Below are 14,981 nucleotides of genomic sequence, written 5' to 3'. Positions count from 1 at the left end.
GAAACCATCCACCAAGAGAGACAACCCTCTCTCCTTTACCCTCTCTCATTTCCTTCTTTCTAAGCTTGGAGTCTGTGTGACTTCCTTACCCACAGTGAGCGCCTCAAACAGCCGGTGAATGGTTCCCTGGTCCTTGACAATCCCAGACTCCTGCACGTGCCTCACAAAGTCCTCCAACTGCATGTGCTTTTTCGGCAGCTGGAACCGTTTGACACCTTCGTCGTCATGGCGCGCCCGCTCCCTCTCATGGTCCCTCTTCACTCGACTAATCAGGCGTTTGATCTCGGGTCGGCGGTCAACCTGTGCCCGTTCGCCCTCCTGTAGAGAGTCCACCAGCGCGTTGACCAGCTCGCCAGGGAAGATGTCAGTGTCTGTCTTGTAGAGGTTCTGGAAGTCTTCCAGAGCATCCAGGCGTTTACCGGCCACGGTGTTGACGAAGCCCCGGAGATAGTGGTAGCGGGCCAGGAGAGAGGAGTCCTCGGAGGCCGCCCCACTGATGGCCTTGCCCAGGAGGGTGATCATCTCCTGGTAGTAATTCTGGACGTAGTGGTAGGCCAGCGGAGGGGGGAACTCAGGAAGCTTGAAGGATCTCACTGGCCTCTGGGGAGACTTCATACCTATCATACCATATCACAAAAGGTTTCAAGAACTAAGATCAGCGTTTCTTAGATGAAATCCATTCATTACAGAGGAACCCTTAAAAGAGCCAATCAGCAGTAGAAACAATAACAAAACTTTCTCCCGACCACTGTTTCGGTAAAAAGCTGATGGACGGGGCTGGATATATTTTTTAATCACTCTCAAATTCAGAGACAGAGCTATGAATGCAAGGACCGACCATTCATGATATCCAAATTATAGTTTTAACCATGGTTTGAGGCTATACGGTGCTTGTTTACATTTACTTTGTTTACAAATATTGGAATAAAACAAGCTTATATTTTGGGTTCTGATGGGGTACGACAGTTAAACCAAGCTCATGAGGTATTTATAAGTTATATCAGGGGTGTCAAATCCGGCCCGAGGGTGGTTTGAGTAAACCACTTTAAATATACTTTAAAATGACTAAAACCAAATCGAAATGATAATGGACCTATTTTAATACAATTTCTTGACTGTCCAGCTCGCAATTAATCACTAGACAGTCAGGGAGCATTGAAAATTCCAAAAATGACTGATAGAATACTATTTGTAGCAAGTTTTGACAGCAAGGAAATATAATATATTTTCAGTGTGGCCCTCCAGACCTCTGAAGAACGAGTGCGGCCCCCGGGCAGAATGAGTTTGAAACCCCCGAGTTATATTCTTTGCCTGTCAATGGTAGTGACAGAGAGGACGAGGCGAAGCAGGAGTTTTACTCCACCAAAATAAGCCCACGAAGTTCAGATTTTTATGGAGATCAATGATTGTCAAATTTGGTCATCAAGAAATGTAATTGCTAATTTGCTATGCGAGGCTTATTTGATCTAATAGAAGTTTCGTAATGGTTAGGTTGTTACGAATACACTGATATAAAAGTGTGCCTGTTGTCATAGAGGTAGATAGAGGACTCATCATGGATATAACCCGTTTTAGCATGGTCATTGCCATTGAGGGCTTCCACCATTCCACCAAGTAGTCAACTGGGTGGGGATTCCTAGAAGTTGGGAGAAATCAGCCAATGAAGAGAATGTATTACTTTAAAATGCCCATGCTATCACAGACACTATAATGGCACAGACACAAAGATGAGTCCTCTATTTATCTCTATGGCCTGTTGTTCACATGTGTATCTGCCCTCTCATTGGCTAGAAAGGTCCCACCTGATCTCGCCTCCTGCCTAGCGTCCATCTTTGAGGACATGCATTTCCATTGTTAGAGCAGTCACTTGACTATCTTGTCAATATAATAGACAATGTTTGGTAGTGGTCAACTACAACAGGGTTTCTTAACTTAGATCCTGGGGTGGAACCACTGCGTATGCAGATCTTTACCTCAACCAATTAACACTCAATCTAATTGTTCAGAAATCAAGAAATATAACTATTGGCATCAACAAGCACCATCCACCTGAACCTACCGCTGTCCACCTAAACCTCCCGCTGTCCACCTGAACCTACCGCTGTCCACCTGAACCTACCGCTGTCCACCTGAACCTACCGCTGTCCACCTGAACCTACAACCTCCCGCTGTCCACCTGAACCTACCGCTGTCCACCTGAACCTACCGCTGTCCACCTGAACCTACCGCTGTCCACCTGAACCTACCGCTGTCCACCTGAATCTTCTTGAAGGAGGTCTGCCTTAGGGGCCCCACCAGAGACCCCACACCCTCCTCCAGGTTGGGCAGGCTGGCCCCCAGCCTCTTGCTGAGCCGGCTCTCTGGGCTGGTGTATTTACGGGCCAGCTCCTGCATGGTGGGCCGCCGTGGAGACTCTGTCATGGACCTCAGCCTGGGGAAGAGGCCAGAGGTGGAGGGTGAAGTTGCCCCTAGATGCTGATCTTGGGTCAGTTTAGCATTTCCCCACTAATGGTTAAGGTTAGGATTGGGGGAGGGGAAGCTGATCCTAGATCTGCACCTAGGGGAAACGTCACCCCGGAGCGAGGACAGACATCAGGGGAAAGGCTGTGCTTATAGCAGGATGTGAATTTGAAGATACAGTACTGCACTGTTTACCAAACCTAGTCCTGGGAACCCAAAGGGGTGCAAATTTGTTTTTGCCGTACCACTAACACACCTGATTCTAAGCAAAGGATTGATGAGGAGTTGATGAGTTGAATCAAGTGTGTTAGTGCTAGGGCAAAAACAAAACATTTAACCAAATTGAAATCCTATTGAAACTAAGTCCATTTGCAAGGTCAAAATAAACTCTTACTAGTTTAAAAGGTAAATATTTATGCCAAACTCTCATCTTCCCTCTCACCTGTAAGCTTCTGTCCGAGTACTCAGCTCCATGCTTGTGAACGCGTCCATCTTCCTGTTCAGACGATCCCGTAGGAATGAGTGGAAGATGTGTGTGTCCAACACCTGCAAAGAAGACAAAATACACTGCATTCACTTCCAATTGGATCACATGCTGGACAGCAAATATTGCCCCAAACTTTGTAGGTTCAAAGTCAAACAGAGATTGACATCTCACTGAACAGACAGACCAGGATTTGTGTCATACCTTCTTGTAAAATGGCTGGTCTGCTGGCTCTCTAGACCTAAGGAACTCTTCACTGTTGAAGACTCTGTGCTCATAGTTGAGGTGATCGTGAACTTCTCTGTAGTGGTGGTTGGGGGGGTAATAATCACTAGATTAGCTTTCCTGTCCTGATATTTTACAGGAAATTGCTGTGATTTTGCACAGGGAATTGCAATTGTATTGGTTGTAATAAAGCAGGATTTAATATGATAACTAACAGCGTTAGATATGTATATCTAGATATGCTCAATTTGAGTCTCAATTATCAAAGTTACATAATTAAAGCATGTAAATTAGGTTATAATATTGTAACAACTATGTAATAATATTATTTTAATTATGTACAGTACATTTTAAGTCATAGTGAACGACAGTGAATAACAACACAGTATAGATTTGATGTGGTCCTCTGTAGCTCAGCTAGTAGAGCACGGCGCTTGTAACGCCAGGGTAGTGGGTTCGATCCCCGGGACCACCCATACAAGAAAAAAAATGATGCACGCATGACTGTAAGTCGCTTTGGATAAAAGCGTCTGCTAAATTATATTATTATTATTATATGCCTTTTGTCTCTTGCCAGGCAGTCATTGTAAATAAGAATTTGTTCTTAACGGACCTGCCCGGTAAAATAAAAGGTAAAATACAATTCTATAAATGATGCTGACCTGAATATGTTGACGATGAGTTCCAGAGTGATGTTCTGGATGTGTGTGTTGAGTTTCCTCTGCCATTGCTTCCTCTGGGCCCTCAGCTCGTTCACATCTGTACTGGCCCCCAGGTGACACACTTCCAGGTCATAGTGCACCTGAAGACCCTCCACCCTGCACACACACACACACACACACACACACACACTTAAAGGGGAGGGGTAACAAAACATGTTCTATTCCAATGCTCGACATGGTGAAATATTCTGAAAACATGTGGCACGCTTATCTGCATAAAATCCCTTCCCCTATTCATTACAATCCACATTGTAATATCTTAAGACAGCAGACTAACCAAGAGTCTTGTCCTCTAGGTCAAATTCATTAGGCACCAAACGAAAGAAAACAGACTGAAACAGGAAGGGACAGCCTGAACAGTACAATAAGAAATGTTCATTTCCATTTTCTGTTGCAAAACATTTTGCTACGGCGAGCCCTAATGAACACGCCCCTGTCTCCTGTCCTACCGTGTTATAAAACACTCTCGGGCCGCCAGCGGGACATCCGGCAGGTCAACCCCATCAGACCAGGAAGACGACACGGTCCCATCATCAATATTAACCAGGATCAGATCATCCGTTTCCTGTCATGTAGGGAAAACACAGAAATACACAACACTGCCCCTCTTAGAGAATACAGTGTGACGGAGGAGAACAACGGATTAGGGCCAAGTCAAGTGGGTAAGCTAAAATGAACTTGACTCTTAACTCAGTGTCAGTTAGGACATTGAACCACATTATCCTCTGTACTGTGCACGCAAGTGGAAACTGATAATAAATCTTAATAAAGCATGATATATCTGTGTATTAAATAATTAATAAATCACTGATGCAAGAAAAATTGCCAGACTATTGTGTGAGTGCTCCTTACCGCGGCTACCTCCTTGTTGTGGTGCAGGTGGCAGCCCATGAGGTAAGGGAAGGTAAAAGAAGATGTACTTTATTGTCCATTAACTTACAGAGAATGGAAATGTGTCTTTATGCACAACCCAACCCCCAAAGACACACACACACCTAGAGGGGCTGGAAAAATGAGTCAGCCACAGTGCAGTGCCCCTGGAGCAGTTATAGGTTGTTAAGTGCCTTGCTCAAGGCCCACTTATCTAACCACTAGGCTACCTGCCGCCCCAGGTTGAGGTCACTATCACTAACACAATTACCATCACTACAACCATCACCATCAATACTGGATCACGCTATTCTAGCATGGCCATGAAGTGAAAATCCATCCTTACCGCAGCCACCTCTTCATAGTGGTGCAGATGACAGCCCATGAGGTAGGCGGTGGGCGCCATGAGGAAGTCCAGCATCTGGCGTGAGAGGACGGGCACGAAGGGGTGCTGCCACACCAGGGGGTGGATGAAGAGCATCAGGCTCTCTGCCAGCAGGGTGAGCCGGGCCCAGTCACAGGAGAACAGTACTACCCTCTGCTCTGTCAACAGGCTGGTAATGATCTGAACAACACAAAGACACCGGCACGCAGGCACACACACACACAACACACACACACACACACACACACACACACACACACACACACACACACACACGGTTACATTTATATCGAGACATACACGTCTTGTACCAATCCAAACAGGTAGACAGAAACATACTGTATATTTGCACATAATCCCATTCCCTGTCTTCTACAGTAGACTTTCTTTAACTGCATTGAAATAAAATATAATGTAGTGGGTTAGGCAGTATAATCAGGCTGTGTGGGACAGCTATATACTGTCTGTCCTCACTTGGAGGAGCTGTCGGGGTCTAAAGCACAGGAAAGGCAAATGGAGGTCCAGGTCAACAGCCGGCCGGTCCTTATCCTCCCGGGAGGGAAGCCCAATCTGGAGAGGCCTGAGGTTAAAGACCTGGGACAGGACAGAGGAACAACATGGATCATCAACAACACACAGATTATCCTGGTGTAACATTGCCAACTTAACAATACAAAATAATACATGACAATATAATCCATAAACATGATCTTGTCCTGTATGGCTCAGTTGGTAGAGCATGGCACTTTAAAAAAGCGTCTGCTAAATGGCATATAGTATCGCATATAGCACGGTTTAATAATGCACGTAAATCATAGAGCGGGATGGAGAGAGCGACAATTGGCTCACCACATGAAGTTGCCCAGGTGGGGGAATGGGCACCAGCGCCAGCTTGGCTGAAAACTCCTTCACCCTCTCCTCAAAGTCCCCCATCCAGCTGGGCTTGAGCTGGGTCAAGAGACTGAGCACACAGAGGACAGAGGGACGCCATACAGTAAAAACATTAACATTCAGGTCAATAGGTGCCTAAAGATGAGTTAACTGATCACTGATCATTGACACTTCATGATGATGGCCCACATCTGGCTGTATTTATTTTGATATCAGGTACTGTTTGGTATTCTCTTCCAGGATTTACTTGAACACAAAGACCTAGAGGAGTAAGACAACAGTGAATTGTTCTCACCATGACAGGCAGTCCCTGAGAGCGTTGTAGTAAGGGTATTTAGAGATGACACAGATACCATATGCCGTGTAGAGACGAGACGATTTGGAGGACGACCGATGGCCATTTTGGTGCCCAACATCCTGAAAGAACTGGGAAGCAAACAACCAATCGGAGATCAACGTTTTCCACAGTGACCAATGACCTGATGAGGATCTCTGGAACGGTGAAATGACTGTAGGCCTACTATGTCATATGTCCTTCTAACCAGGAGTGTCAAACTCATTCCATAGAGGTCCTAGTGTCTGCAGGTTTTTGGTTTTTCCTTTCAATTAAGACCTAGATAACCAGGTGAGGGGAGTTCCTTACTAATTAGTGACCTTAATTCATCAATCAAGTACAAGGGAGGAGTGAAAACCCGCAGACACTCGGCCCTCCGTGGAATGAGTTTGACATGTGTTCTAAACAGTACACAGGCAGGTAATACACATACCTACATTTTTTGTGCAGGTTGGCATTTATTGGGATGACTCGTGTACTGGAGGCAGCTCTGCAGGGTAGTCACTAGTTGGCACAGCCACAATGTCATAAAATCAGATTTTAAACCTAACCACACTGCTAACCTTATGCTGAGCCCTAACCGTAGCCTAATTTTTGTTTTCATGAATGTTTATGATACAGTGCATTTGGAAAGTATTCAGACCCCTTGACTTTTCACATTTTGTTATGTTACAGCCTAATAAAATTGATTAAAAATATTTTTTCTCATCAATCTACACATAATACCCCAGAATGACAAAGAATAAACAGTTTTTTTTAGATATTTTTGCAACTGTATTGAACATAAATACCTTATTTACATAAGTATTCAGACACTTTGCTATGAGACTTGAAATTGAGCTCAGGTGCATCCTGTTTCCATTGATCATCCTTGAGATATTTATATAACTTGACTGGAGTCCACCTGTGGTAAATTCCATTGATTGGACCTGATTTGGAAAGGCACACACCTGTCTATATAAGGTCCCACAGTTGACAGTGTATGTTAGAGCAAAAACCAAGCCATGAGGTCTTAGGCTTATTTTATTATTATGAGGTCGAAATAATTGTCTGTAGAGCTCCGAAACAGGATTGTGTTGAGGCACAGATCTGGGGAACGGTACCAAAACAATGGCCTCCATCATTCTTAAATGGAAGAAGTTTGGAACCACCAAGACTCTTCCTAGAGCTGGCCGCCCAGCCAAACTGAGCAATCGGGGGAGAAGGGCCATGGTCAGGGAGGTGACCAAGAACCCAATGGTCACTCTGACAGAGCTCCAGAGTTCTTCTGTGGAGATGGAAGAACCTTCCAGAAGGACAATCATCTCTGCAGCACTCCACAAATCAGGCCTTTATGGTAGAGTAGCCAGATGGAAGCCAATCCTCAGTAAAAGGACCACGACAGCCCGCTTGGAGTTTGCCAAAAGGCACCTAAAAGGACTCTGACCATGAGAAACAAGATTCTCTGGTCTGATGAAACCAAGATTGAACTCTTTGGCCTGAGTGCAAAGCGTCACGTCTGCAGGAAACCTGGCACCATCCCTACGGTGAAGCATGGTGGTGGCAGCATCACGCTGTGGGGATGTTTTTCAGCGGCAGGGACTGGGAGACTAGTCAGGATCGAGGGAAAGATGAACGGAGCAAAGTACAGAGAGATCCTTGATGCTCCAGAGTGCTCAGGACCTCAGACTGGGGCGAAGCTCCACCTTCCAACAGGACAATGACCCTAAGCCCACAGCCAAGACAACACAGGAGTGGCTTCGGGACAAGTCTCTGAATGTCCTTGAGTAGCCCGGACTTGAACCCAATCGAACAACTCTGGAGAGACCTGAAAATAGCTGTGTAGCGACGCTCCCCATCCAACCTAACAGATCTTGAGAGGATCTGCAGAGAAGAATGGGAGAAACTCCCCAAATACAGGTGTGCCAAGCTTGTAGCGTCATACCCAAGAAGAATCGAGGCTGTATTCCCTGCCAAAGGTGATTTAACAAAGTAATGAGTAAAGGGACTGAATACTTATGTAAATGTGATATTTCAGGTTATTTATTTATTTGCCCAAAAAATAGATACCTGTCATTATGGGGTATTGTGTGTAGATTGATGAGGAAAAAAACAATTTAATCAATTTTAGAATAAGGCTGTAACGTACCAAAATGTGGAAAGAGTCAAGGGGTCTGAATACTTTCCGAATGCACTGTATATAGCCAATTTTGACTTTGCAGCTGACCCATCTAGTGGAAATCAATCAGCTCTGCCTCCAGGACAAGATTCATGCCAATAAACGTCAACCAGCATTTTTTGTAGACTTCTACTTAGCAGTGAACAGGAAACATGTCCCTAAAATGCCTCAGATGTCCATGTTTATAATCAATCCATCTTTTGATGATCTAAACCTAGCTAATATAGGTAATGTAACAGTAAGCCCCTTTGTATAAACAACTTTTCAAGAATCCAAAGCATTCCAGTTGGCATGAATAAAGCTCAGCTGGTGAGCCGTCCCACCTGTATAGGCCTGTAGTACTGCACCACTACCGCATGTGTCCTGTTCCCAAAGACATCAGTAAACACCAGGTAATGGTATGAGTCTTCTCTCTGCTCGCTGGCTATCTGAAGACCACCTGATCAATGGAAGAAAACCGACACAAGATCTCATATAAGCATGACAAGAGGAATCACATCACTGCTTCATATATAGTCGTGTGTGATAATCAGAACGTAGATAATCAGCTCATACTGTAATGTGCCGTGTTTTGTCCTAATTTGATGGATATAATTTACTAGACAGGGATATCGTACAGTAATCAACATCTCAATACTAAGGTGTAATGGGACTTAGCTAGACAGCTAGTTTTCATCCATCCTTTCTAGCTATTACACTAGCATGGTTCTACTTTAAATCAAAATGGTGACTTCTAGACATCACGCTGTGTCACCTGGGAAGCAGAGTTGAGGCAGGGCGATGAGGTCCAGGTCCTTGGGGACACTGATGTCCTCTGTGGTGGTGCCGCCCCCTCCATCGCAACCCTTGGCTGTCTCTCCGTTAGCTGTTCTAGCCCTCTCCTTCTTCTTCTTGATGAAGGAGCGCCTCCCCTGGACCCTGCGGAAGGCCGGGGCGTGACCCTGACCCTGGGTCTCGCTACTCGCACTCTCCTTGGTCACGAAGGGTGGGGCGTGAACCTGTAGTACCTCTGCCTCCAACAGGGGGAGCTCTTTGATTTTACCCTGCTGATGGGACTGGCAGGAAGGGGAAACATTTTCAATATCTAACATAACTTATATCATATATAGGGCTACATATGATGTGTATAAGTATGTTTCTTACATTTACATTTGAGTCATTTAGCGGACACTCTTATCCAGAGCGACTTACAGGAGGAATTAGGGTTAAATGACTTGCTCAAGGACACCAACAGATTTTTTACCTAGTCCGCTCCAGGATTCAAACCAGCGACCTTTCGGGTACTGGCCCAACGGTCTTAACCACTATACCAGTGTTCTTAGTATATGATTGATATGATGTGGTTGTAGCCTAAGCCCACAATAATCAATGTGTTGCAAAAACAACAGTGTATGTCCCCACCATGTGTTAGTCCATTGATTGAGTCAGCAGTACCTACCTGATGGAGTTCCCTGACTTTATCGCTGGCTGCTCCAACCACCACACAAGCCTCCAGCAGTCCAGAGGGAATATCTGCCATCAGAGCCTAGAGGACAGCAGAGCTGGCCAGATACCACAGATAGACAGACACTACCAGGCTGTCTGGTTACAGCATTGTCTTCTGTTCTGAGTCCGACAGGCTGCGTCACTCCTTCGTAACACTCCTCCTACACGACGTAAGATCAACCTAGTGTGGACAGTCTCACACTATCTGACGTAAAACAATGGTTTCTGTCTACAGTCCGTACATCCAGATTAGAGTCAGAATGATAAGTCTCCTGCTTCGTCCACCTCTTTCTTCACCTTTACAGGACCCGTCTGGACCAGAACCACCTAAAGGAAAGGCCCATTTCAGTAGAATCATCCAGACCATGGCTTCAGGTCTAGGAAATGACACAGACAGACAAAGACATGAGTCAGTTAGGTTAGTCATTCTATATGCCACTGAGATGCTTGCCTGCCGGCCTGGTAGTCACTACACCCCCACAAACATATTGTCATCCCACCAGATGTTGGGGCCTGATCACTCAGGCAGCTAACCACAAACAGATCATTAAAATATTTAACATGCATCTGAAGCCCAGGGGAGGAAAACAAGTAACCGTTGTTACCGTAACTTGCAAAAGATTTAACTGAAAGTCTAAACCTGATATTTCACTTAGATGCAAACCAGAACTGTTTAGATTTGAACCTCATATAAACCATCTAAGAAAGTGTTTCCCAAACTCGGTCCTCTGGACCCCAAGGGGTGCACATTTTGTTTTTTTCCTTACGCACTACACAAACAGATTCAAGCTTGATGATTAGTTGAATCAGCTGTGTAGTGCAAAAAACAAAACGTGCACCCCTTGGGGTCCCGAGGACAGAGTTTGGGAAACGCTGACCTAAGACATGTTTTCCCCATAACTTATCACTTTGCCTGCCTATTTTCCTCTGCTGTTGGCTATGGTAGAGAAGAGATAGGCCTTCACTGATGACTCACTGATGTAGGTTCCATAAAGGAGCTGGGAGTGAAGATTTCTAGGTAGAGTTCTTCCTCAGAATAAATAACCGACGTTAAACATTCCTCTGCGGACTGTGTTCTGAAGCCTCAGATTGTAAATTACAATCTGTCTGAATTCTTCTGTCCACTTGAAGATGTCAGACAGATATAGCCTACATCAGTTATTTACACTGAGTGTACAAAACATTAAGAACACCTTCCTAATATTGTGTTGCATGTAGTGCTAGTAGTCTTTATTTAACATGTAAAGAATTACACTACTACTACAAAATTGGGGCTGTGTCATAAAAAGCTCACAGCTTGAAATAGCTCACAATCCATTATTATTGTGAGGATTTTTACGCTTATGACTGGCTGTGATTGTGACGTCAAAGCGTGAAAACGCTCATCTTGAGAATTCTCACTGGTCAATTGCTCACGCTTCTGCCACAGAGTTTCTAAACCCAGAGGTGCAACATTGTGAGACTTCCGGGAACGCTAGCGAAACAGACCAATCAGATTGACCCATGATCATTTTCATGCTGTGATATTTTCAGCATGTGCTATAAGCGTGAAAAAGCTCACAGTCAATCATAAATCAGCCATTTCACCCTGTGAGCTTTTTTACTTGACAGGCGGCAGGTAGCCTCGAGTTTAGAGCGTTGGGCCAGTAACCGAAAGGTTGCGGTTTTCGAATACCGGAGCTGACAACGTGAAGAAAAATTTATAAATCTGTCCCTGTGCCCTTGAGCAAGGCACTTAACGCTAATTGCTCGAGGGCCGCTGTACAATGGCGACCCCGGCCGTGACCTCACTCCCTGCGGGTGTCTCAGTGGGAGTTGGGATATGCAAAAAAAGTAGTTTCCATTAGGGATGGGCATTTCAAATGTTTTGACTGTTTGAATAATACAAAATTAAAATACTGAGGAAAAATGTGCGCATTTATCTATATGCTAATGGCGCACAATGCCTCATTTATCATAACCATTACAGATAAACAAGTTGTGGTGGCAGAATTTGGGGTAAGTTGTTGTAACTTCAAGGTTTATGCTCTAATCTGTGATGAACTGTGATGAACTGAATTTCATAGACTCCTGTTATGTCTGCACCCTGACACAAGGCCATTGTGTTCTGGAACTGTTGCTTCTATCAAAATAACTTGTGTAACCAATATGATTGTATTATCACCTCCCACTATATAAAAAGGAACAGGTAACCACTTGTACTTATATTTTCTTCCTTGGCTTCGCCCAGAGACAGAGCTCCCCTGCAGCTGCTTGATTAAATATTATTATTATTATACTTTAATAGTCTCTGCCTAATCTTTTGGATCAAATTTTAAAACAAAAAACAGCATATACAGTGCATTCGGAAAGTATTCAGACCACTTCCCTTTTTCCACATTGTTAAGTTACAGCCTTATTCTAAAATGGATTAAATAAAATAAAAAATCCTAAAAATCACACACACAATACCCCATAATGACAAAGCGAAAACAGGTTTAGACATTTTTGCTAATGTATTAGGAATAAAAAACAGAAATAAATACCTTATTTACATAAGTATTCAGAACCTTTGCTATTAGACTCGAAATTGAGCTCAGGTGCATCCTGTTTCCACTGATCATCCTTGAAATGTTTCTACAACTTGATTGAAGTCCACCTGTGGTAAATTCAATTGATTGGACCTGATTTGGAAAGGCACACACCTGTCTATATAAGGTCCCACAGTTGACAGTGCATGTCAGAGCAAAAACCAAGCCATGAGGTCGAAAGAATTGTCTGTAGAGCTCAGAGACAGGATTGTGTTGAGGCACAGATCTGGGGAAGGGTACCAAAACATTTCTGCAGTATTGAAGAGAACACAGTGGCCTCCATCATTCTTAAATGGAAGAAGTTTGGAACCATCAAGACTCTTTCTAGAGCTGGCCGCCCGGCCAAACTGAGCAATCGGGGGAGAAGGGCCTTGGTCAGGGAGGTGACCAAGAACCCGATGGTCACTCTGACAGAGCTCCAGAGTTCCTCTGTGGAGATAGGAAAACCTTCCAGAAGGACAACCATCTCTGTAGCACTCCACCAATCAGGCCTTTATGGTAGAGTGGCCAGACGGAAGCCACTCCTCAGCAAAAGGCAGATGACAGCCCGCTTGGATTTTGCCAAAAGGCACCTAAAGGACCCTCAGACCATGAGAAACAAGATTCTCTGGTCTGATGAAACCAAGATTGAACTCTTTGGCCTGAATGCCAAGCGTCACATCTAGAGGAAACCTGGCACTATCCCTACGGTGAAGCATGGTGGTGGCAGCATCATGCTGTGGGGATGTTTTTCAGCAGCAGGGACTGGGAGACTAGTCAGGATCGAGGGATAGATGAACGGAGAAAAGTACAGAGAGATCCTTGATGCTCCAGAGCACTCAGGACCTCATTCTGGGGGCGAAGGTTCACCTTCCAACAGGACAACGACCCTAAGCACACAGCCAAGACAACGTATCAGTGGCTTTGGGACAAGTCTCTGAATGTCTTTGAGTGGCCCAGCCAGAGCCCGGACTTGAACCCGATCAAGCATCTCTGGAGAGACCTGAAAATAGCTGTGCAGCGACGCTCCCCATCCAACGTGACAGAGTTCGAGAGGATCTGCAGATACAGGTGTGCAAAGCTTGTAGCGTCATACCCAAGAAGACTCAAGGTTGTAATCGCTGCCAAAGGTGCTTCAACAAAAGTACAGAGTAAAGGGTCTATATACTTATGTAAATGTGATATTTCAGTTGTTGCTTTGTCATTATGGGGTATTGTGTGTAGATTGATGAGGGGAAAAAACAATTTTATCCATTTTAGAATAAGGCTGTAACGTAACAAAATTTGGAAAAAGTCAAGGGGTCTGAATACTTTCCGAATGCACTGTGTGTGTACAGTACCAGTCAAAAGTTTTATATTTGAGATTCTTCAAAGTAGCCACCCGTTGCCTTGATGACAGCTTTGCACACTTGGCAAAGGGTGGCTACTTTGAAGAATCTATTTTATTTCAACACAATGTTTTGCAATGGAGGTCTACAGTAGCCTCAACAGCAAACCGTAGGGTAGCACCATGGTGTAGCCGGAGGACAGCTAGCTTCCGTCCTCCTCTGGGTACATTGACTTCAATACAAAACCTAGGAGGCTAATGGTTCTCACCCCCTTCCATAGACTTACACAGTAATTATGACAACTTCCGGAGGACATCCTCCAACTTATCAGAGCTCTTGCAGCATGAACTGACATATCTACCCAATCAAAGGATCAGAGAATGAATCTATTACTGAAAGCATAAACTACAGCTAGCTAGCACTGCAGTGCATAAAATGTGGTGAGTAGTTGACTTGAGAGAAAGACAATAGTTGAACAGTTATGAACAAATGTCTTCAAAAATGAAGGAGAAGCAAGAGAAAGATTGAAAGTGAAAGAAAATGAGTTTCACTTACTTAGCTAGCAAATGCAGCTAACTAGTTCAGCATACTCAAAACACCCTGCTCAAACAGAGGGATGCTATGTTAGCTAGCTGGCTATGACTATCCAACACAACACTGGAACTCTTCCAAGTCAAGGTAAGCTTTTGGTTTTACTAATTTATTGCCACCGGGGCCCGCCAGTGTAACTGCTAAACTGCTAACTGACTGTACACTGTAAAGTTACTGCATGCTTGTAGCGGGTTTCCTAACGCCTTAGTTCTATTAGCTACAGTTAAAGTCGGAAGTTTACATATACTTAGGTTGGAGTCATTAAAACTCATTTTTCAACCACTCCACAAATGTCTTGTTAACAAACTATAGTTTTGGCAAGTCGGTTAGTTGATCTACTTTGGGCATGACACGTCATTTTTCCAACAATTGTTTACAGACAGATTATTTCACTTATAATTCACTGTATCACAATTCTAGTGGGTCAAAAGTTTACATTCACTAAGTTGACTGTGCCTTTAAACAGCTTGAAATTCCAGAAAATGATGTCATGGCTTTA

At 44.3% G+C, this 14,981-nt stretch overlaps 1 protein-coding gene across 1 annotated transcript in view; it reads right to left on the bottom strand.

The window, feature by feature from the left end:
* Positions 1-14,981, bottom strand: part of dennd3a (DENN/MADD domain containing 3a) — a 51,768-nt gene that overhangs the window by 16,627 nt on the left and 20,160 nt on the right. The window contains exons 2-15 of the mRNA XM_084166100.1: positions 9,968-10,391; positions 9,284-9,584; positions 8,853-8,968; positions 6,333-6,463; positions 5,996-6,107; positions 5,621-5,740; positions 5,108-5,326; positions 4,744-4,755; positions 4,341-4,456; positions 3,832-3,987; positions 3,149-3,245; positions 2,903-3,006; positions 2,247-2,431; positions 90-617 (exon numbers count right to left, since the gene is read on the bottom strand). Of these exons, the coding sequence (XP_084022226.1) occupies positions 90-617; positions 2,247-2,431; positions 2,903-3,006; positions 3,149-3,245; positions 3,832-3,987; positions 4,341-4,456; positions 4,744-4,755; positions 5,108-5,326; positions 5,621-5,740; positions 5,996-6,107; positions 6,333-6,463; positions 8,853-8,968; positions 9,284-9,584; positions 9,968-10,048 (2,278 nt within the window). The 5' untranslated portion in view covers positions 10,049-10,391. The remainder of the gene's footprint in view (positions 1-89; positions 618-2,246; positions 2,432-2,902; positions 3,007-3,148; positions 3,246-3,831; positions 3,988-4,340; positions 4,457-4,743; positions 4,756-5,107; positions 5,327-5,620; positions 5,741-5,995; positions 6,108-6,332; positions 6,464-8,852; positions 8,969-9,283; positions 9,585-9,967; positions 10,392-14,981) is intronic.

This window comes from Coregonus lavaretus (genome assembly GCF_964263955.1).
Source record: "Coregonus lavaretus genome assembly, chromosome: 7".
Lineage (NCBI taxonomy): Eukaryota > Metazoa > Chordata > Actinopteri > Salmoniformes > Salmonidae > Coregonus > Coregonus lavaretus.
The sequence above is the reverse complement of the archived record's forward strand: the minus strand, read 5'-3'. Positions and strand labels throughout refer to the sequence as shown.